Source organism: Squalius cephalus, assembly GCF_949319135.1.
Source record: "Squalius cephalus genome assembly, chromosome: 15".
Lineage (NCBI taxonomy): Eukaryota > Metazoa > Chordata > Actinopteri > Cypriniformes > Leuciscidae > Squalius > Squalius cephalus.
In genome coordinates this window covers 31047829-31070687 of record NC_137136.1, presented here as the reverse complement: position 1 = coordinate 31070687, position 22859 = coordinate 31047829, and the positions used below count along the sequence as shown (strand labels likewise).

Sequence of the window (22859 nt, the reverse complement as noted above, 5' to 3'; positions counted from 1 at the left end):
CAATGCTGTCGACTTATGAATTTACACATGGTTTGTCTTTAAGCAGATTAAAAACACCACATAGACATATAAACAACATTAAAAGCTTGATTTTCAACACAGGGGGACTTAAGACTGTAGGTGCGTCTCAATCAACTCCCTAGTTCAGTAGTCAAGGCACTGATCAGGGAGTCAGACATTTCTCAATTGCAAAATCCTTCCCAGGCACTGAAACATTCGCTCCCTAAAAAGTCCCACAATGCACCGTGAAAACCCAGGAGTGTCAATGCTCACTATGTTCCCTAAGTTGTGAAGCGCGAAACTTAACTCACGTGAGCCAACTCACTACACATGATGATACACGATAAATGTTTTTAACAATACAAACCATTATTTTATTATCATACACATACATCAGGTAATGCTGGTAGTGGTGGAGGGCTTTATCTTCGCTGTATGATTAAAATGTCCTTGACAAGGAAAAAAAGGATGAACTGAAAAAAGCTTCTAAAACACTAGGTTAAATATTCCCTTGAGTCATATTTCTGTAACAGACTTATGAAATGAAGCATATCTACACACACACACACACACATGCAGATCCTCCGGCAGGGAAACTGTCAGCACCTCATCATAATCCTGCTAGATGAGGGTTTCATTTAAACACATCTGCAGGCTTTATATTAAGTCTCTCTCACTCACACATAAATAGATTTTTATTCAGTCTCTCACTCTCACATGCATACACACCTCCTGTACAGTTTACAAAACACACACAGCAGGACGCACACACTCGGTAAATCTCAACCCCTGCAGTAATTCTGAAAGGATTTTTCATGGATTATGGAGTATTAAATCCCAGGATTATTCAAACAAATTGCATTTTACCCTCCATCCCCAGCCAACATGAAGTCATCGGACCAAAGCATCTCACTGGGGGGAGTTTATGTGTGCCGCTGATTTGCTATTTTGTTTTTTTACATTGGACTACAATAAAAACTACACACACACATACACACACACACACACACACACACACGCACACGCACGCACAGACACACACACACACTCATGGGGCATTTGCAGCACATTTTTCTCCCAAACATTTCCATTCCATATTAGTCACTTGTTGCATCATTCATGTTACCTAGCAACCTGTCATCTCCTAGTCAACCGTATCTTAGCAATGATCTCCCCCCTCCCCATGGTTTCTCTCCTAGCTTGTGATTGTGTGTCTGTTTGGCAAGGTATCTGCCTGTCATACTAATATTCCCATCATCTCTACAGTTTTCCATATGAAACAATATGAAACAAATGCAAATGCAACTGTGAGCGGCACTTGCTGCTGCAAAACTCACCATCACAGTGCTAGGGTTTTGTGGGTGGTTGCCAGGGCGTTGCTATGTGTAGGTGGTTGCTAGGGTGTTCTGAGTTGTTGCTAGGAGGCTGCTTACTGGTTTAAGTCAAAAGGGTCCATCTTCAAGTCTTTGCAGTGCTCTTATTGTTAACTTAACATATTAAAAATCAATATCGGTAATTGAAATAAAGCTGGAATAAAATGAATAAAAATATTTAATGGAAAAATTTAAAATGTCACCTTGGCAACTACACTCACCTAAAGGATTATTAGGAACACCTGTTCAATTTCTCATTAATGCAATTATCTAATCAACCAATCACATGGCAGTTGCTTCAATGCATTTAGGGGTGTGGTCCTGGTCAAGACAATCTCCTGAACTCCAAACTGAATGTCAGAATGGGAAAGAAAGGTGATTTAAGCAATTTTGAGCGTGGCATGGTTGTTGGTGCCAGACGGGCCGGTCTGAGTATTTCACAATCTGCTCAGTTACTGGGATTTTCACGCACAACCATTTCTAGGGTTTACAAAGAATGGTGTGAAAAGGGAAAAACATCCAGTATGAGACAGTCCTGTGGGCGAAAATGCCTTGTTGATGCTAGAGGTCAGAGGAGAATGGGCCGACTGATTCAAGCTGATAGAAGAGCAACTTTGACTGAAATAACCACTCGTTACAACCGAGGTATGCAGCAAAGCATTTGTGAAGCCACAACACGCACAACCTTGAGGCGGATGGGCTACAACAGCAGAAGACCCCACCGGGTACCACTCATCTCCACTACAAATAGGAAAAAGAGGCTACAACTTGCACAAGCTCACCAAAATTGGACAGTTGAAGACTGGAAAAATGTTGCCTGGTCTGATGAATCTCGATTTCTGTTGAGACATTCAGATGGTAGAGTCAGAATTTGGCGTAAACAGAATGAGAACATGGATCCATCATGCCTTGTTACCACTGTGCAGGCTGGTGGTGGTGGTGTAATGGTGTGGGGGATGTTTTCTTGGCACACTTTAGGCCCCTTAGTGCCAATTGGGCATTGTTTAAATGCCACGGCCTACCTGAGCATTGTTTCTGACCATGTCCATCCCTTTATGACCACCATGTACCCATCCTCTGATGGCTACTTCCAGCAGGATAATGCACCATGTCACAAAGCTCGAATCATCTCAAATTGGTTTCTTGAACATGACAATGAGTTCACTGTACTAAAATGGCCCCCACAGTCACCAGATCTCAACCCAATAGAGCATCTTTGGGATGTGGTGGAACGGGAGCTTCGTGCCCTGGATGTGCATCCCACAAATCTCCATCAACTGCAAGATGCTATCCTATCAATATGGGCCAACATTTCTAAAGAATGCTTTCAGCACCTTGTTGAATCAATGCCACGTAGAATTAAGGCAGTTCTGAAGGCGAAAGGGGGTCAAACACAGTATTAGCATAGTGTTCCTAATAATCCTTTAGGTGAGTGTAAGTTGAAAATGTTTAAGTTACAAAAAAATAAAGAAAACTGAAATAAAGAAAGAAATTAAAGCTAAATAGAAAAATTAAATAAAATGACAAAAGCACACTACAGAAAATACATAAGGCCCGGTTTCACAGACAGGGTTTAGATTAAGCCAGGATTAGGCCTTAGTTCAATTAGAAATTAGTAGCTTTTATAAACTTGCCTTTGAAAAAAACATTACTGGTGTGCATCTTGAGACAAAGCAATGGCATTGACATATTTTAAGATATATCAGTGCGAGTTGCTTTCGGTTGAAACTACTCAAACATGCATTTTAGTCTGAGACTAAGCTTAAACCTTGTCTGTGAAACCGGGGGGTAAGGATATAAATAATACTAAAATAACACTGTCTATGTGACATTCTGGTCTTTAGATATCCTTAAATGTGCGGTATAAGTACAATAGAAACTTAACAGCACAACTTTCCTCCACCAGCCTCATGATTTGATACTCTCTGAGTGTCAGCAAGCAGCACTAATGGTTTTCCTCTGTATCAAGGCTCCGTGACAAGGTGTGTGTACGGTATTATAATCGCTGCACGTTCAGAAATGCAGCTGTTGTTCAGATCATCAGGAACAAAAGCTGACAAAAAAAGGGATACAGAAAGCCGTTGTGTAGCTCCTCTGGAAGAACTTTGCTCTGTGGGTCACGCCAGTTTAACCCTGTCAGATGCTTCAGTGTATTGACAGCTGTATTTCTCTCATTACGGCGAAGATTTATTTCTGATCCCTCGTTTCCCATCCTCCCACAGCCCGGCCCTATTCATCTCTTCACTCTCCTTCATCTCATCTCATCTCATCTCATCTCTCCTCACTGACCCAATCCCTTTATCCTTCAGATGATGACCAGAGAGCAGAGAAAATGAGATTAACAATTAGGAATTAGAAAACATTATAAACATCAATCTGACTGCAATTTGAGGATTGAGGATTGAGGATTTCAAATGTTTACTTTTATCAAAATGTTGGGGTCTTGAAAGGCACAATATGTAACTTTTTTTGCTTTAAAAATAGCAAAAATCACTATATCTATGTTATATATTTTTTTAGTTGTGTACTTACATTATCCCGACTGTTTCCAACAACTTTCAAACCAGGAGAAATTTGTAATTTAATTCGAAGACACGTCCCGTTTCTTTATTTCCGTTTTGTCGCCGTCAATGGCGTCATATCCGCGTTGTCCCTGGTTTCCGCTCGTACTGCCATAGCAACCAGAGCTGATAGTAACCAAGGCGACTGACGTGGACAACTGTGTAGTTCGCAATGTCTATCTGCACGCTGTTGTTGTTTCGTTCAAACATTATGGACCATGGCAAGCAGACTTTGGATAAAAAAGGAGAACTAAAACGAGAATCAATATCAGCGCGGTGTTTTCGAGATGCCGAGAGCTCCCATAGACAGTATATAAACGAGAGCTCCACGTCCGAGACTTCGACCGCTCCTACATGTACTTTATTAAACAGGTGAGCACATTTACATAAAACTAATCAATGTTATATAGTTCAACAATGATAAAATGTTGATCTGTATGTTATTCTAATGTTGATCTAGCTTACTGCTAGTCTCATACAGACAAACTAACACATACATTTCAACACATTTAAATGCAGTTTAGTGTGATAGTGTAATGTTAGACCAAGTGAAACAGCGCTGCGTTACCTCACAAGTTTAATTTGTCTAATAAACTGACCTGTGAGTAGTAATTCTGCACTTGCGTGTAGTTCGGTAGAATGAAATGTCCATATTCCTTTTATATCCGCGGGACTCGCGTCGCGTGTGGAGCTGATAGCTGTCTCTCAGCAATGCCGAACTGCTTCATATCACAGTCATGATAAAAACATCGATGTATTTACTCATCCATAAACATTATTAGATCGGTCGGCTTGACGTTGACGACAAGATCCATAATTCTTAGCAAATGTTGCGTCATCAAACTACGCCTTTGTTATTGTAAAGAGGTTAGCGACCCCTAGTGGAGAAAAAATTCCATACTGTACGTTGAACAGAGCTGCCAACTCTCAGGCGTTCAGCGTGAGACTCTTTTCACACGCTCTCACACACATCCATTTTCTCACGCAGAGAAAAATCACGAAGCAAAGAGGACACTGACACCGACAGACAAGATAACGCAGGTTACTTATGATATGAAACAAATTCTCAGCCCTCATATTCTGTCAATTTTATTACGAAATTCAAACAATAAATACCATTTTGACGCTTGTAAATGTGACGCGACGGATCGCTGTAGCGCCTCAGTTCAAGCGGCACGTGAACCGATCATCTCTTACTCTTTACTACTAGTTAGTAGTAAATAAACACGAATGAACAATAGGATTGTTGAAAGATACAGAACAACTTACCGAAATGTTTATGCCTCATACATAATATCGATCAATCAGTGTTTTTTTCAACCGTGGAAAGAGGTCACTAAAACAGATGGAGAACAATATGTCACATTTACCTCAGAAAAGCCATTTGATGACCATAGCATAGATAGGCTATTTTGCTAAATATGTGCCCTATATTACAATATATATAATAACATTATAATATAAACCGCATTATATTTAAGTTGAGTGGTTATTTTTAACCTTTAATAATAATACCAGCTGACAGGGCTCTCTGTATGGTTACAGCATTAGGTGAGAGATTTTTTTCTTGAGAAAAATTAACATGAATCTACTGTACCTAATATTTATCCAAATTAATCGTGAATAAAATAAATATTGAATCAATATTGGAATCAAATCACACAAATTGAATTGATTTGAAATCGTGAAATTTGTGTCAGGCAATAATAAAAACAGTAGCCTACCAGTCATTGTACCATGTAAACATTGTAACATGTTGTCACTAAACTTAATAAAATTCTGTGTAGTTACCAAATTGACAATCTCAATACACTTATTGTGATGAAAAGATTTTTTTTTCCGGGCTTAGTCGAATGTGGTAGTTCACTATTAGCTAATCAATAACTGCTATTTTTTTCATATCTCCCAGAGGACTACTAAGTCTAACTACTACTATATAGGCCTACAGGTACATAATTAACATGAATAATGCATGTATATAATATAAACATGTATTAGCATGTATAATTCATTCTAAAGTAAATATAGTGGTAACCCACAAGTAATGACTTAAGTATTACTAGATCCTTCAGAAGGGATTACTGGTTATTTGGATCAGTATTCTAAACATAAATAAGTCTCTAATTACTGAAGTCATTATAAGATTTTTAGCTTTTTGTAAGTTTTGGGTACTAATTCCTTCTGACAGATTTAGTAACATTTCAGTCATTACTAGAGGGTTACCAGGATCTTCACTTTAGAATACTGATCCAAATCATTAGTAATTCCTTAGAGGGATGTAGTAACACTTGAGTCATTACCATCCAAAACCTTACAAAAACCTCAAAAGCTTACAATGACTTCAGTCATTACTAGAGAGTTATCATGCTTTTCACTTTAGAATACTGATCCAAATAATTAGTAATTCCTTCTAATATATTTGGTAATACTTGAGTTATAGTGGGTTACCATGATCTTAATTTAGAATAATTATACATTATATGCATGATTCACATTAATTATGAACCTATAGTAGTTCTTAGTAGTTCTCCAGGAGGTATGAAAAAAAAATAGTTTTTTTGATTTGCTAATAGTGAATAGTATCTTCAAGGATATCTATTTTTTATGTGTATTTAAATGTTTAAAACATTGTAAGAAACTTTATTAATTAATTGAAGCACGATAGCAAGTCAAATAGCCTTGTTGCTTCCTCTGTGTGTCTCTCTGAATCATGCACATTTTTTCCACTTGATGTGTCTATTTAACCCTCTGGTGCTTTTTGGTCATTTTTGATCAAACAATTTTACGTTTTTTTTTAACTTCATCGGAATGGTACGGAGCTTGGAAAAAGTTTTTGCCACTTGCTATGTGAACACACACACACACACACACACACACACACACACACACACACACACACACACACACACACACACAAATCGGGGACATGATTCAAAAAGGTTAAATGGTTCTGGAAAAAATAGTCACACTTGTGCTCCTTGTGGTCAAAACTGAGTGCATTGGAAATGAATGGGAGACGAAATTTATCTAGTGAAAATATTTGGTATTGCGGCCAAACAAAATCTCATTTCATGAGATATCAAGCTCAAATTTGGAACACAACTTGTTTAGATTTATGGCTTTGATTTTCTTTCAGTTTTAGAGTAAAACATGATTTTTTAAATATATTTTTTAAATAAAAATTTTAACTAGTATTTTTGTGCATTTTTCATAACAATGAACATAAAATTCTATAACTTTTTTAAGTTAACTTTATTCCACTTATTTCACTTCAGCAATAATTTGCCAAGTGTCGTCTTTAAAAGGAGATCAAACTTAAGTCTGTCCTCTAAAATCTTCAAGATTTACCACAGTTTAAGTTGGAAATTAAATGTTCAGGTCTATGCTCAAAAAGTGAATAAATGGATTATAACTAAAGCATAAATATAACATAGTACCATAAAATCCCCTAAAAATACAAAATATTAAATAAAAACATTATCAAACTAAAATATAATACATTAATTTCATTGAAATAAAAAAAAAAAAGTGGTAAATTTTGACTGCCACGCGAAGAGCACCAAACCTTCTACGATATGATCTTCTCGTTTCAACCAATAAAAAGCTCAGTGGTTACGTGCAGTGTAGCCTAGATCTTATAAAGCTGTCTTGGCTAATGGTAGCAAGAATATAGGTAGTACATCTCAACAGTGACGGATTTCTTGTTCGGGTTTGGGCCTCAGTTTAAAGCCTGTGCAGACCTCTAAATTAGGGAGCATGATTAGTCCTAAATATGTTCAACTTTTCTCATGTTTTTTAAAGAATTAACAACACAAACTTAACAGACTAAAATGACAGCTAGTTATCTGCCTTTTTATACCAAGCTCTAGATTGTATAACAGTACTTTACTAGATAACGATATCATTGCTCAATCAGAATTTACGACATAACCCATCCCAAACTCAGCTGCATGACCTCTAGAAATCCTCTTGGCTTTGCTCTGGACTCTACATTAGCTGCCAGCAGCTGCTGCCTTTGAATTCATGTCACTGTTTCTGTGTACTGTTACAGCACAGCCTCTGCCCCACCCCCTCGCTACCCACAATCCATTACAGTCCATTATCAGACTGTATATGTCCCAGCACAGTCACTGCGAGCAGAGATATGAGTCTCCTCATCTCTCCACTCGAAGAGACACCGCCTTAGTCACTTCAGGAAGAAAGTGTCTGCCAAGAATATAACTGATTTGAGGATTTAATAGTGCATACATGTTGTTTTCTATAAGCAGTGAGTGTGTGTGTGGTTCGGGTATGTCCTACGTTATAGGACAAAAATGTCCCCACAATGATGGGATTATTCGAAATCCTTGTCTTTGTAGGGACATATTTGGTCCACATGAGGAAAACAGCTTATAAATCATGCTAAGAGATTTTTTGTTTTTGAAAATGTAAAATGTTTTCTGTGATGGGTTTCTAGGTTTAGGGGTAGGAGAAATGTACCGTATAAAAATGATAATGTCTATGGAAATCCCCATAATTCATGGAAACCCAATGTGTGTGTGTGTGTGTGTGTGTGTGTGTGTGTGTGTGTGTGTGTGTGTGTGTGTGTGTGTGTCTGTGTGTGTGCTTAATGACCACTAATTACATTTAGTCTAATGTGTTTGTGATTTATGTCCTTACCACTACACACACACCCAAAGTCTAATTAGCAAGTGATATATGCCTTCATAAAAACATAAACATTCTCCACCACACAGACACACACACACACACACACACACACACACACACACACACACACACACACACACACACACACACACACACACACACACACACACACACACACACACACACACACGTTTGTTTCAATACATCAGTGAGGACATTGCATAGACTTCCATTGATTTTAAAGTAGATTAATAATATCTTCTATGGCCTAACCCAACTGTTAGTTGCAAAAAAAAAAAAAAAAAAAAAAAAACCTTGCAAAAACATGTATTAAGACTAAGCCTTATAACCCACAGTAAAATGTCCTCACTAGTCAGTTTTTCATAATATTTTACTATATAAATTAGGACATTTGGGCCTCACAAGTATAGCCAATCCTGTACACATGTTGGGTTTTCATGTTTTATGGGGACTTTCCATAGACATAATGATTTTTAAGTTGTACAAACTGTATATTCTTCCCCAAACCCTAACCCTACCCCTAAATCTTCCCATCACAGAAAATGCCTTAGGGTTATATAATGTAAACCCCGGTTCCCTGAGAAGGAAACAAGACGCTGTGTCTTGTTGGTGTTGATGCTATGGGAACACATCCAGGCGTGACCGGTGTCTGAAGGACATGTAGAACACGCCGATCTTGATTGGCTGACGGCAATAGTATGATGTCGGATGGAGCGCATGTGCGTATTAAAGCGCATGTCCTGCATTAGACGTTATGCGCACGCATGTCCAAGGCATGGCAACACAACACAGCATCTCGTTCCCTCCTTAGGGAACCAGGGTAACATACGTAACCCCAAGACGTTCAAGGAACTCAACACTGCATCATGGTGTTGATGCTATGGGAACATAATCCCAACTACTGCTACAGCTAGCTGCTACAACTAGGCTGTGAACTGTGTACAATCATAGTGAGCTAGGTATAACAACTCTACGGCCAAGCCCAGAATTAGACACAGGTAGACCAAGTCCAGAGAGGAGGACAGACACCTGCCTATAGCTCAGGAGCAGAGCTGTCTAAGGCAATCCACCAACACAGTCACCACTATGTCCCAGTAATATGCTTATTCATAGACTAAACAGCAGAGGAATCCGGAGTGCAAACTCTACAGAGCTCACTCTATTACTTGCCAACTCGTTACAGAAAGCAACCATAACATAAGGGAGCATAACCCTGCTCAAACCCTGCATTCGTCTGCTCTGTATCCAGGGAAAGAATAAAGATACTCAATACCTTTATTATTGAGATATAAGATATACTACATTATGAAGAGCATGCTGAAGCTGACATATATTTCCGACTGTCATGCACAGCTTACAGATGCGCTATAGGCCTACAGGTGGTAGAGAGAGCGGTCACCTGATTCTAGTGATAGCCCTGCTCAGATCTCCATCACAGCCATCCCATCAATAGTTGCTATGTTTACTGCAAGGCCAACTGCTTAATGCCTCCAGTCAACCACAAATAAATCATCTCACAATGACTCTCTCCTTCTGAAAAGAGGTTGTTTCACAGCAGAACAGCTAAAGAGTGAAGGGGTCACATCATCTCACTGCGACCACTAATTTAGTAAGCTTCCTTCTCAGCAGTTTACTAATAAACCTCCAGAAATAGAGGGAGAGCAACCAAAAATTAAGGGGTCACATCATCTCACCACAACTACCCGTTTAGTAAGCTGCTGCCTTAGCAGGGAGGCCCATGTGCAATCCCTCGATCGAGCCGCCACACTGCCTCATCAGCACAGGGCCTGAACCATGAGGTGCAGACATCTCACTCTCATCTCTCAAGAAAAGAGACAAGAGAGAGTGGCGCTCCTTCATCACAGTGAGTGGATTTTGCTGCCTTAAGAGCCGAACGCACTAGCTCCATTCCCATAGGCAAGGAGGGAGCCTTCAAAGAGGATGCAGTGCCAGGGGAGACGTAGCTCGCAAGCAACTCTTCAACCCGGTGCAAATCTAATTTCTCAGAACTAGACACACCACATAATATGCTCTGAGCCAGGTTGGCCTCAGTGGCCACAGAGCAGGCTTCCTAAGCCAGCATGAGAGCAATGGGTTTAATAAATCTCCATTTTGTGTTGTAAGTATTTGTAAAGCAAGCTTCCAAATAAAAAAATGAGACTTGCCCAAAAAAAATTTGCCTATCAGGAGAATTAAAAAAAAGAGAGTACTCTTGTCAGACTGCTCCCCCAGCTCCTCCTACAATCCACCGTATCGATCCCATATTGTTGCCTTGGCAGCCACGAGACTCAAACTGCGAAGTGCAGATGCTTGACTCTCATCTCTCATGAGAGAGTCAAGCATAAGTGGAGCTTCCCACAGCGAGCGTGAGAGCCGAACTCATTCGGTGCAAACACTTGATTCTCATTGCTCTACAGGGGTAGGCAAATTCGGTCCGGCAAGTTCGGTTCAGTCTGATGAGTCCGGTCCAGAGTTTAGCTCCAGTCCAAGCGGCTCTCAATGACTGAACTTGCCTACACCTGCTCTAAGAGAACCGAGCAAAAACAGAACTTCCTGCTGCAAATGCATCGCTATGAATGCATCCAACTCCCTCAAGAGTCAAACGTGCTCCTTGCAGATGCTAGATTCTAACCTTTGAGAGAGAATCAAGCAAGAACTAAATATACAGAACAACAGATATAGAACGAATAAATGAAATGTATTTACATTGAACAAAACAATAATACTAGAATAACTTAAGTTGTTAAAAGTAGAGTCTGTTTTCACCAAACCATAAAACAGTCCATAAGAAACCAACTGTAGTGATAATCCAATAAAGAGTTATGTGGTTTACTGGAAAGTTAAGTCTTTAAACCAGCTGTTTGGTGATCACCATTTGGTTGTTGGGTTAGCGAACCCGTTTGTTTGACATGCTGCCTCCTTTATGCTGTCCACATCCTATCATTTATATACCTAAGGTCATTTAAAGACATACACACACAAAAAAAGATAAGAGGAAAAAAATGGCTAAGACAACATGTACACCAATTAAAACTCCAATATGTATATAGCACTATAAAATATTGAGCAAGTAAAACAAATGTCCTGTGTGATAGTCACAACCGGTCAGGCCTGGATACGTTCCCATTGCGTCAACGCCATGACGCAGCGTTGAGTTCCCTAGAAAGGAAACTTTCTGAATTTTTACATTGTCAAAAAATATTATTTATTATCATTTATAAGCAGTTTTAAATCAAAAGTTTAAAAGTGAGTTAAATAGTAAATGTATAACTATAAGTTTATTATCACTCTTATTCTACAGTATGAGAACAGCGAAGTCCACACCACAGCTATAATGATAACGGCACTGAGGAATGATATCAGAACAATGTTTCAAGATGAGGAATGATAAAAAACATTGACAGCCAATCAGAATCCATTCAACTTTAAAGAGACTGAACATTGTAAGTGGCAGCGCATGCTTATAATAAACATAAAGTTATCGTTTGTTGGTGTGGACGCTAATAGTTATCGCTATAGTTATCTTTATAGGTATAATAATAGTTATCATCTATTGGTGTGGATGGTACAATAGTTATCATTATAGCTATAATTACAGTTATCGTTATAGTTATTGGTATATTCATTGTTATAGTAATTGTCCATTGGTGTGGACATTCATTTAGTAATCGTCATATTTATTGTACGTTGATGTGGACGCTATAGTTATCTTTATAGATATTGTTCTTTGTGTGAATTGGCCTTTACTCTTAAAACATACACACAGAGCATGTAATGTACCAGTGATGTATATACACCCAAAACTGCATCCAGAGAGATTGTTATCATCAGTACTGCTGACCAAAGTGAACTACTAAACACACCGCAAATGTACTGTTGTGGAGAAAACCCACACACAAACACACACACACATTCTCTGAGTTACACCACAGAAGCATTACAAAGTGAACTGCTCATAATAGCACTTCCCAGAGGAGAGCGAGGCCACGACACACACATAAACACAAACACACTCCTCGCTAACATGATGCTTCAACATTTGCACAGAAGATGGAGGGGAATGAAGAGACAGAGACAAAAGCCCCTTTCACACAGCATGTTGATCCTGTGTGAACGCAAACACGTCCCGGACTGATGCCGGGATCGATGCCGGGATGGGTGCCTAGTAACATTGCCGGGATCAGTCCCGGAACGCGCCCTGTGTGAACAAAAGCCAGGACCAATGCCGGAAGGGGTGTGTCGTAGTGATGACGCACATGCCATCGCACGGGCCTTTCTACAACCTATGCTACAGCATTTGGGGAACGAGCCACTCGGCAAATCCAGTGGCGCTACTGGGGAGTATGGACTCGTCTTCGTGTAGAGATGACGAAGAGGAGTTATCAGCAGAACTGACATCTGACAGGAGTTATCACATCCTGACGTCACGTGTCTTTACGGGATCTTTATGTGTGTGAGCACACTGACAGATTCTGGAAAATCACTGACAGTGTGAATGAACTAAAATCAAACGATCCCGGGACAAATCCCGGGACACATTATCCATGTATTTTCCGGAATCTCTGTGTGAAAGGGGCTAAAGGGGAGGGACAGGAAAAAGCAAGGATGAAAGGAAAAGATGCAAGTTGTATAACGTCTGTCTTAGGCTGCCCTCAGTTATTGCCCATTGTCTTTTCTTTCTCTCCTGAAATTAAACCAGTGTTTGTGCTTCAGTGATGCACAGAAAGGGCCATCTGTCACCCCCAGCCATCAATACAGCAGAGATAGCCTATATCCCAATATAAAATCTGATAAACTATAGGACCAGTATCACATATATAATTTAATATCACATATATTTTGAGTTGGCGTGCATAATAGGACAGAGATGAAGACAAAAAAATTCAAAAGGAAATAAACAAAAAAAGAATAGGAGGACAGGGACAGAGTTTGAGAAATGACTAGAATGGTAACAACAGGGGGAAGAGACCAAAGAAAATAAGAAAGTATGTAAGTATCCATACAAAGACTGTCAGAGGGAAGGACTGACAGCAGAAGGGGGCGGAGAGCGGGATAGAGAAGATTGTTGGAGTGATCTTCAACGAAAGGTCAGCCTGGTGTCACGCTGGTAATAGGATTAATTACTGCATTTGCACCCCACCAACCCTCCATCCCATTGTGATTACTCTCCAATCCCGTTCTGTGACAAACAGCCACCCTCAGGCTCTGCTCTGCACCATGTTTACATTTTATTGCTATATTTCTGAGAGTCTGCAGCTTGAAAAGGTGTGGGGAATAATCCAAATAATCTCCATGGCTACATACAGCTCGTCATAATCCAGATGGCACACACACACACACACTCACACATGAGACGAGTCTTGCTGTGTGTCCAGGACACACACACATACTCAGAGATGGCAGATCATGAAAGGGGATAAAACTCTGCAAGACCCCTGTCATGCCCTCTACACAGACACACACACACAGAGAGAGAGAAAGGACTTACCCCTGGCAGGGTTTTCTGTTCATGAAGAGCACTTTGTGCTTTAACGGCTGACTCCCGTGCACAATACGTCAGAAAGGCACATCCTAAAACAGAAAGACAGACTGTTACTATTTATTGACAGATTATTTTTGCAATGTTTTTTTAATAAATATAAATAAACATCATTTTCATTCATGAAATGATTATATTTTGAAATATATTATATAATAATAATATCATTATTATTGTTGTTGTTGTTATCAATCATATTAATATATTATTAATTATATTAATTTATTATAAGCAATGACCTTCATTTTAAATTGAAATTCAGTTTTGAATCAACTTTTTATTTCATTCTGTACTTTTTATAGAATCATAAATATTCAGCATCATTACACATGAGGAGTGACAGAAATGTAATTTCACACTCATTACATTTTCCCAGTGAGCCTTCTGGGATAGCTTACCACACACACACACGCGCACACACACACACACACACACACACACACACAGCTACAAAGTAAGCAGGCAGCAGCAGCTTATGCCTCCATTTCTCTGATTGAAAACCTGACGTATAGAGTAGAGTAGTAGAGTATATAAGCGCATGCAAACACCTCTATAGAACTGTGTGTGTGAGTATCCTGGTGAACCCTACATTACACAGTATCCAAAATCCTTGTCTCTGTGGGGACATGTGATGTTTTTGATGAGTAATTTTTTTGCTGTTTTTGACATTTTTATTACTTTCTGTTTTTTTTTATAAATGTCTTTTTATTAAATGTTTGTTTTCTAATTTTAATGTAGTACTTCATCTTAAACTAAATGTAACGGTACATAACTGAGGGTTCGGTACGTACCTCGGTTTTGACGTCATGGTTCGGTACAGCGGGGGAAGAAAACTAAAACTAACATTGCTTTTTTTTTTATTAAACTGGTTTAATGAACACATTGTGTCTCTGTATTTAAATGAATTCAGTTATAATTGAAAGTTTCTTAAGGATAAAAAAATTATCTCTGCTAATGCTGTAAACTATATAGTTATGTCACCTTTATTTATAAAGCGCTTTTTACAATACAGATTGTTTCAAAGCAGCTTTACAGTGATAACAGGAAAATAATGCAACAAAGTTAGTTTCTGCTGTACAGCAGCTCTAAAATATCTTCTATCTATATAGGGAGCCCTTACTTGCACATAATATTAAAGGTTAACAACAGAGCCCAAACCATTAGCCTAAATTCAGTTGCTATTTATTTTTAGATATAATAATCAAAACTCAAATAACAAACTGTAAACTGCACAGTTATGGCATTAACTTCTAAATGTAATTGTAAAATTATGTTTTTACTCCAATGTTGAAATATAATCATTTTCATGACAGATATTTTAAACATACTAAATAATCAAGACATCACTAACATGTTAAGTAAAATATAAATTTCATTTCTCTAGCTGACTAAGCTGTGGACACTGAATGACTTGCCTGAGGTAAATGTGACATTTAAATATGTGACATATGTGACATACAAGCTGTTTTACTGACGTCTTTCCGCCGTTAAACACTGATTGAGAGATATAATACATTTCAGTAATTACTGTATCTTTCAACATCTCTTCAGATGTTCATTCATGTTTATTGAGATGATCGCGTTCACTCGCGCTCCGTGCGCGCTGCTGCTTAAACTGAGGCGCCATAGTGATCCGTCACATTGATGACGCCACATTAAAGGTACAATATGTAAGATTTTTGTAAAAATATCCAAAAATCACTTGCACAGAGTGATATATTTCCTGCCGTCGTGCACTTACAATATCCCAAAAGTTCCCAAAGATTTTTAATTTCAGAGAAATTCCAATTTTAAATAATGGCTCATCACTGGTCATTGTCTGACATAATATCCGCGTTATCCCTGCGGTTTCTGCTTGTACTGCCATAGTAACCATGGCGACAGACATGGACAACTGCGTTACATCTAGCGGCACGCTCACGTTGTTGTTGTTTCGTTCAAACATTATGGACCATGGCCAGCAGACTTTGGGACAAAAGGAGAAATAAAACGGTGATCAATATCAGCATGGCGTTTTCGATATGCCGAGAGCTCCACGTCCGCGACTAACTTCGACTTGACAGAGACGCCGTTTTTGCATGTAATGTTACTTTATTAGCAGGTGAGCAAATGTACATAAAACAAATCAATATTATATAACATGATGAAATGTTAAAATATGATCTGTATGTTATTCTAATGCTGATCTAGCTTGCTAGTCTCATACAGCCATAACACATAGAATAACATTATAGTTTAGTGTGATAGTGTAGACCAGGGCTATTCATTTGGCGGCCCGCGGGCCAAATGCGGCCCGCCAATCATCTCCGTGCGGCCCACCGGCACCAACCTCCCTCCTCCTCTTTTCCTGGCGGTGCGGCTAATTCAGTTTGATACTCGCTCCGATTGACCTGAGAAACGTTTTTCGTGCGAATATTTCAGCAGTTATTATATTTGTCCCGAATTTATGTCGACTGAACCAGCGATAGGCTACCAATCATTCGTGAATGAATCATTCTTTTGGTTCGATTCTAAACGCGCTTGCATAGCGGTCTAATCGGATTCATTCGGACCGCTCCGTCACTGAATCATCTGAAGCGGTTTCTCGTTCAGTACAGTATAACAACAAATAGCGATGTTTTCGTGTTTTCAACACGGCCCAGCACAGAGTTGCGTTTACTCCCGGTCCCAGACACTATATTAAACAGCGTTGCGACAACCAGTGGGAAGCGTTTCAGTTCGACAGAAACCTCTCTGTTACAAACCACAAATCACTCGATGATTTAATCATATTAAATCGGATGAAACAGCCTCAACTTTCCCAACAAGACTGATGAGGAAAGCAGGAGAAATATTGTGGCATGAACGAAATTAGAAGACTTTAAATCCCCTAATCACCCTTACAAACATTTACCGTGAATGTACTGTAGTAATTTACCATGGTTGGGCAGAAATGTGCAATATTTATATTGAATACTATGTAGTAATAAATAAATATAGTAAATATATATATATATACTATAATATTATATAGTTTAATAGTAAATATAGTGATTTCTATTGCATTAGTTTTATTAGGTGGGTAGAGGTATATATAATTAATGCTTGTTATGAAATTATGTCAGTTTCTTTGTAAAGGTGTGTATAGTTTTTAACTTGTGTTTAGGCATTTTTTATACAGTGGGAGCGAGTTGCCTGTGGTTAACAAGTCTCACTGTCAGAATATTTTCATTTAAGCATAATTATAAATAAAATAATTATTATTTCTCACCAACAGCTAAGTTTGTATAAATAATGTATTTGTTCCAAGGAAAATAGTTGTACACAGCTGTAAATTATCAAGTTTTTTATTTATTATGGTTTTATATATTTGCATACTGTTGGGTACCACATTTCCAAGTAAATACCACACTTTTTTAGGGTTACTTTAACTTATTTATTGAAACTGTTATGTTTCAATAAATAAGCTAAACCCCCAAACCAACCCACCGGCCCACCTCAACTTTTCGATTTGATAATGCGGCCCTCGAATGAAACTAATTGAATAGCCCTGGTGTAGACCAAGTGAAACAGCGCTGGTTACCTCACAAGTTTAATTAGTCAAATAAACTGACCTGCGTGAATATTAGCACTTGCTGGTAGTTCGGTAGAATGAAATGTCCTCATTCCCTTGTATCCGCGGGAGTCTTGTGTGGCGCTGATATCTGTCTCTTATTAGCTCGTCATCAACCTACGCCTTTGTTATTGTAAGAGGTTAGCGACCCCTAGCGGCGAAATAAATTACACATTGTAGCTTTAAAGAGCGTCAAACCAGAGCCTGTCAACGGAGAACCTGGCCACTCCCTATTAAGTCCTATTGTACCGAATTTTGGTTGTAGTTCCACCAGAGCTCCACTGGGGGCGATCGCCCATGAGTGCAAAATGAATGGGAGTCTATGGAGCTAGACGGCTAAATTTATCTCTTTCACCCGATTGCTGTTGAGAAATCTCAGATTTGATTGAAGGTTTTGCAAGTTCAACATGGGTTATAGGTCGAAAGTCGAATGAACGAGTACTTATGTCCTTTCGATTTCTTACAGGTTGAGTTGTTGTTGCCCATAACACGCTAGCATCCTGCTAATGAACGCTGATTGGTCGGTGAAGGACTGATTACGACCAGAGATACCGCTTGATGGCATCGTGGCATCCGAAGCGGGACCAGAAACGAACAAAACAAAAACTCTTCTAGCACATGTATTTCCCTGTGTCAGCTGTGTTGTCGATGCCTCGAGAGAAAAGAAAGTGCAGAGCGTGAAAGCACCAAAGTGACTGAAGGATTGCCGTAAAGCAGTATCTCTGGTCGTACGATGTGTATGACGTCATTGACATTTTAAAAGACTTTTTAAAGCAAATAAGTGACTAACACTCAACAATGTGTAATTCCTATTGCGATTATTGGTGGTTAATGGTAATGGTAGCTACAACGCTGTATTCGTCTCACATAAGACACGAAAATTTGTGGTTACACCCCTAATTAGGCTACTATTTAATCAAATGTCAAGTAGGAAAAATTTGTTTTGTGACATAACAAGTTAAAGTGAGGTCAACCTAAACTATGGGTTAGGGCTGGGCGAGGCGCGTTCAGTGCGCCATGAGAGTATTGCGATACGAACATTGTGTTTATTACTGAATTTATCATTATAGATAGTCATGGATGCCTCATTAGCGGCTGTTTGGGCTGTTCCTACGTAAGCCGCCCGTGACTTTGCATTTTCCATTAAACACAAAAGTAGAATTTTTAAAGAATATCTCAGCTCAGCTTCCATATAATGAAATTGAATGGGGACTACAGGATGTTTAAGCTCCAAAATGCTAAACAAGAAACACACAAAGCATTTTAGCACCAAAACTAGCTCTTAAATCTGTGAAACGTTAGGAGTCAAGAGGGCGGAGGGATGCAGAAAACTGTCGAGGTAAATAGGTGAGTCGGCTCTCGGCTGTGTATACCTCCTCTCGAGCTGATTAGATAGACCGTTTGAATGTGCTCCTCCCGAACTCAGTTTATAAAACATCATTTGTCGCTTGAATTCTGCAATCTCTTGAGATTAGGGTTAGGGTTAGGGTTAGGGTTAGGCTGGGTTAAAGGCTGTTAGGGTTAGGTTTAGGGTTAGGCTGGGTTAGGGTTAGGGTTAGGGTTAAAGGCTGACAATTAGCTGAACATATACTAGTTTAATAAGTGACACTTAGCCTACATTTTAAAACCTTTATTTGAATATGGCAACATATTTATTTCAAAATCTTAATTTGAAAATGGCAACAAGATACCTCGTTCTACAATATTTATATCACTGACAGAGACTCCTCCCCCATCAGCCAATCACTGTGAGCATAGTTAGTAAGCGTGTTGACATTAATAGCAACAGGGTCAACCCCGGCCTTACTCTTAGCTTAAGACTTCTCTCTTTTCCTTAGTAAAAGTTGGTCTCAGCAGCTTTGGGAATAGGTTTTAAGAGGAAACTCTTAACTAAGATCTTTTACTGCCATAGAGGAGAACTCTTAGTGGTAAGATAAAATGTTTTGTAAATACGGCCTCAGTAGTCCATTTGACTTGAGCGCTATATTTTATGATGTGTGAAGAACAGACTTAAATCTGTATGACATTTCTCTTCACTGGAGCATAAAAGAAGATATGTTGAGAGTTTTTTTTTCTTTTTTTGGTCAGTGGAAGTCAATGGTCACCAAAACTGTTTGGTTACTAATATTCTTCAGAATATCTTATTTTATGTTTCACAGAAGAAACAAAGTCATAGGTTTGGAATGATGAAATGAGGAAAGAATTAACTATTTCTTTAAAGTCATTATTAAAAAAATGACCAAATGTCATTTGAATTCTTTTTTTTTTAATGTGCTTTGCGACCAAATATCACTAACATCAAATCTATTGCAACACATCTAATGCCACCACATGTGAGCTACAGCAGAAGCAAAGAATTTCAATTAACTACTTAAATCATCATATTACTTCAGGACTTGGACTATAGTGCATGAGTTATGAATGATTATCGCTTTTTGTCCAAATGCTGCTTTACTGGCACTAATTAGAAAATAAATCACCTTTTGTGTTCCAAGGAGAAAAATAAATTATGCAGGTTTGAGGGTGAGTAAATGATGACACATTTTTCATGTTTGGTTGAACTATCCCTTTAAGGTCTTTCTTTGTTTATCACCTCAGCGGCTTAAACTACTGAGAAATCCACATGATTAAATCCCGGTCAAGCCCCCAAACATGGGTTCATTCAACCTTGGAAGACATGAGTGTAAGCAAACACCCAGAACAGAGTTAAACAGCAGAGTGGAAACCTAATATTCAACCGCAAGGCACAGAAAACAGGTTCATAAAGATGACAACAGAGAGATGGCGAGAGAGCTTTCCTGGTATACTGTCCCTTTTTATAGTAATACAGATCTCATGCTGTGCTGTGCACTGTCACGCTTGAAGCTCCTGCAGGCGTGTGCTGCTCCTGTCCCTACCATCACACCAGCCAATGACGAAAACACAGGCAAATCACTGATATACAGACAAGTATATTGTACAAGAAAATGCCCTGTTTGTTGCCCTCTCATGCCCCCCTGTTTGCAGGTGATGATTTTATTACAAACACTTCAGAAGCTCGAGTCAACGAGCATGCACATGAGCACTACTGTAAAGAGAGGGTTAAGTAACACTGTTTATTTAAATACACACCACACGTGTGAGTCGTGACTGGGTACGTTCAGCCCCCGTCCCCTCCACACAGTGCTGAAGCCTGAAACTCGTGCCCGTCTCCTTACCTTTGTGCATGCCCGTGTACTTGTCCTTGATCACAGTCAGCTCGTAGATCTTGCCGAACTGCTCAAAGATGGGCTTCAGGTCCTTCTCCTCCAGATTGCGTGGGATTTGCCCGATGAAGAGTTTGATGGCGTCGGGCTCCTTCATTGGGTCGATGATGCGGAGAAAGTCAGAGGCACTGCCTGGGTCAGGACGCGAGATGAACGTGCAGAGAGTGAGCGACAGAGAGAGAGAGAGAGAGAGAGAGAGAGAGAGAGTATGGAGGTCTGGATGGTGCCTGTGGAGGCGGGGTGTGATCAAAACACAATGAATGGATGAATGGATCCACACTTTAAGCATCACTTTAGCTTCATTATGTTATAGAGTAATACTTGAAAATATATGTAATATATGTTATATGTGAAAGGTATTATGAGCGTACAAAAACAATACTTTTTTTATCAAAATATTCATCGATGCTTATTTATAAATACACTGTTGTTATCTGTTTTTGGATATGCTAAAAATGAATATTAACCAAGAATAATAAATACTGTAGGGTTTATTGTTAAATCATGTTTACCATTGTAACTAACTGTTAACATATAAGCCTGCAACCTTATTGTAAAGAGTTACCAATACTGATTGTAAAAAGTAAGTGGTAATTACCCCACAAATATGATCGTTTAAAATGGCCTCAGTATGACCTAATGTAGCAAGGTTGATTCCGTCATTTTAAATAAAATAGCCTGTTTGATAATGCCAATTTTAGGTTACCAGGCAGCGCATCTTAATTCATTACTATAGCTGTTGTTTACTAGCCTCCCTGCTTTATGTATAGCTAAAATAGAGGCATTCAAATTGAAAGTCAACCGAGTATTTCATAAATAAATTAACAAAAAAGAACAAATCATGCGTTCGAATAGTTCTAAAAGCGGAACAATAACGCCTGTCAATACAGTGATTAAACAATTATGGAATCTTAACGTATTTAATAAAAGATTCCCAGAATGATGGCAGATCATCTGCTCTTTAATTTCCACAGACAGCGATACAGATATAGTGTGCACGAGCGCATCCTTTGTTTAGGCAGCGGGGGCTGTGAAGCTCTTTGTCCGTCACCGTTAACCGGTAACAGTCCGTATTTACACAAGGAAACACACACACACACTGATAAAAACTAAAAACAGCTCACCTAGAATGGTTTATTATCAAAACCTCTGCAAATCCCCGCGCTTGTCGTTCTGTATCTCCAGAGGTCCGCGCGTGACTGTTGCTCACGCTCGCTGTCACTCACACACTATTTCATTTGTAAATCACAGTTTCGGTCAGTATCTCTGCTATAATGTGCTATTATTAATATTATGTAAGCTATAAAATAACGCAATTGAAAGATTCATCCAAAGCACATCTGTTGTTCCCCGTGTCTCATCTGCGCGGTTTACTATGTGTTTGTTCTCGTTTCCACATCTCTAATGAAGATGTGACGTCACACGCCGGTGTCTCCCTCTCACGAGCTGTTGACAAGTTCGTGATGAAGCAGGCAGGGATCGTCTGCAACTTACACTTCTGCCAGCAAAAACAAACAAACCAGAGGATACCATTTCAATCAATATCATTTGATACTGTTTAAGATAAAGTCTCACATAAACAGCCGTTCCTTCTCAATTAGCAATTTTATTGTGCTTGACAAAACTGCAATTTTATCTCCCCCACCTCTTGCCTGGAGTGGTGCAGGGATTATGTATTTTTGTAGGCCAAAACCGGAAATGAGTGAGCATTTTAGCACATTTAGTAGGCTAGCCTACACTATGACTTGTAGTTTTTGGGGTTACTGAAACATTGCCTGAAAATTATGTAACATTATAGGCTACGTACAGTATAAATTAAAAGAATAGCTACAGATCAAGTCTGCATGAGACAGTTACTATATTCTTTTTCTTCCCTGT

The 22859-nt window shown here is 39.0% G+C and overlaps 1 protein-coding gene across 4 annotated transcripts in view; it reads right to left on the bottom strand.

Annotated features, from left to right (window-relative positions):
* celf3b (cugbp, Elav-like family member 3b) overlaps positions 1-22394 on the bottom strand; it is a 47434-nt gene extending 25040 nt beyond the window's left edge. For 3 of the 4 annotated variants that reach the window (XM_079894208.1, XM_079894210.1, XM_079894211.1), the window contains exons 1-3: positions 22106-22393; positions 20934-21208; positions 14094-14176 (exon numbers count right to left, since the gene is read on the bottom strand). In XM_079894208.1, coding sequence (XP_079750334.1) covers positions 14094-14176; positions 20934-21078 — 228 coding nt within the window. In that variant the 5' untranslated portion in view covers positions 21079-21208; positions 22106-22393. Of the gene's footprint in view, positions 1-14093; positions 14177-20933; positions 21209-22105 lie in introns of all 4 variants that reach the window. The other variant, XM_079894209.1, reaches the window with a different exon arrangement.
* Between the last annotated feature and the right edge of the window lie 465 nt (positions 22395-22859).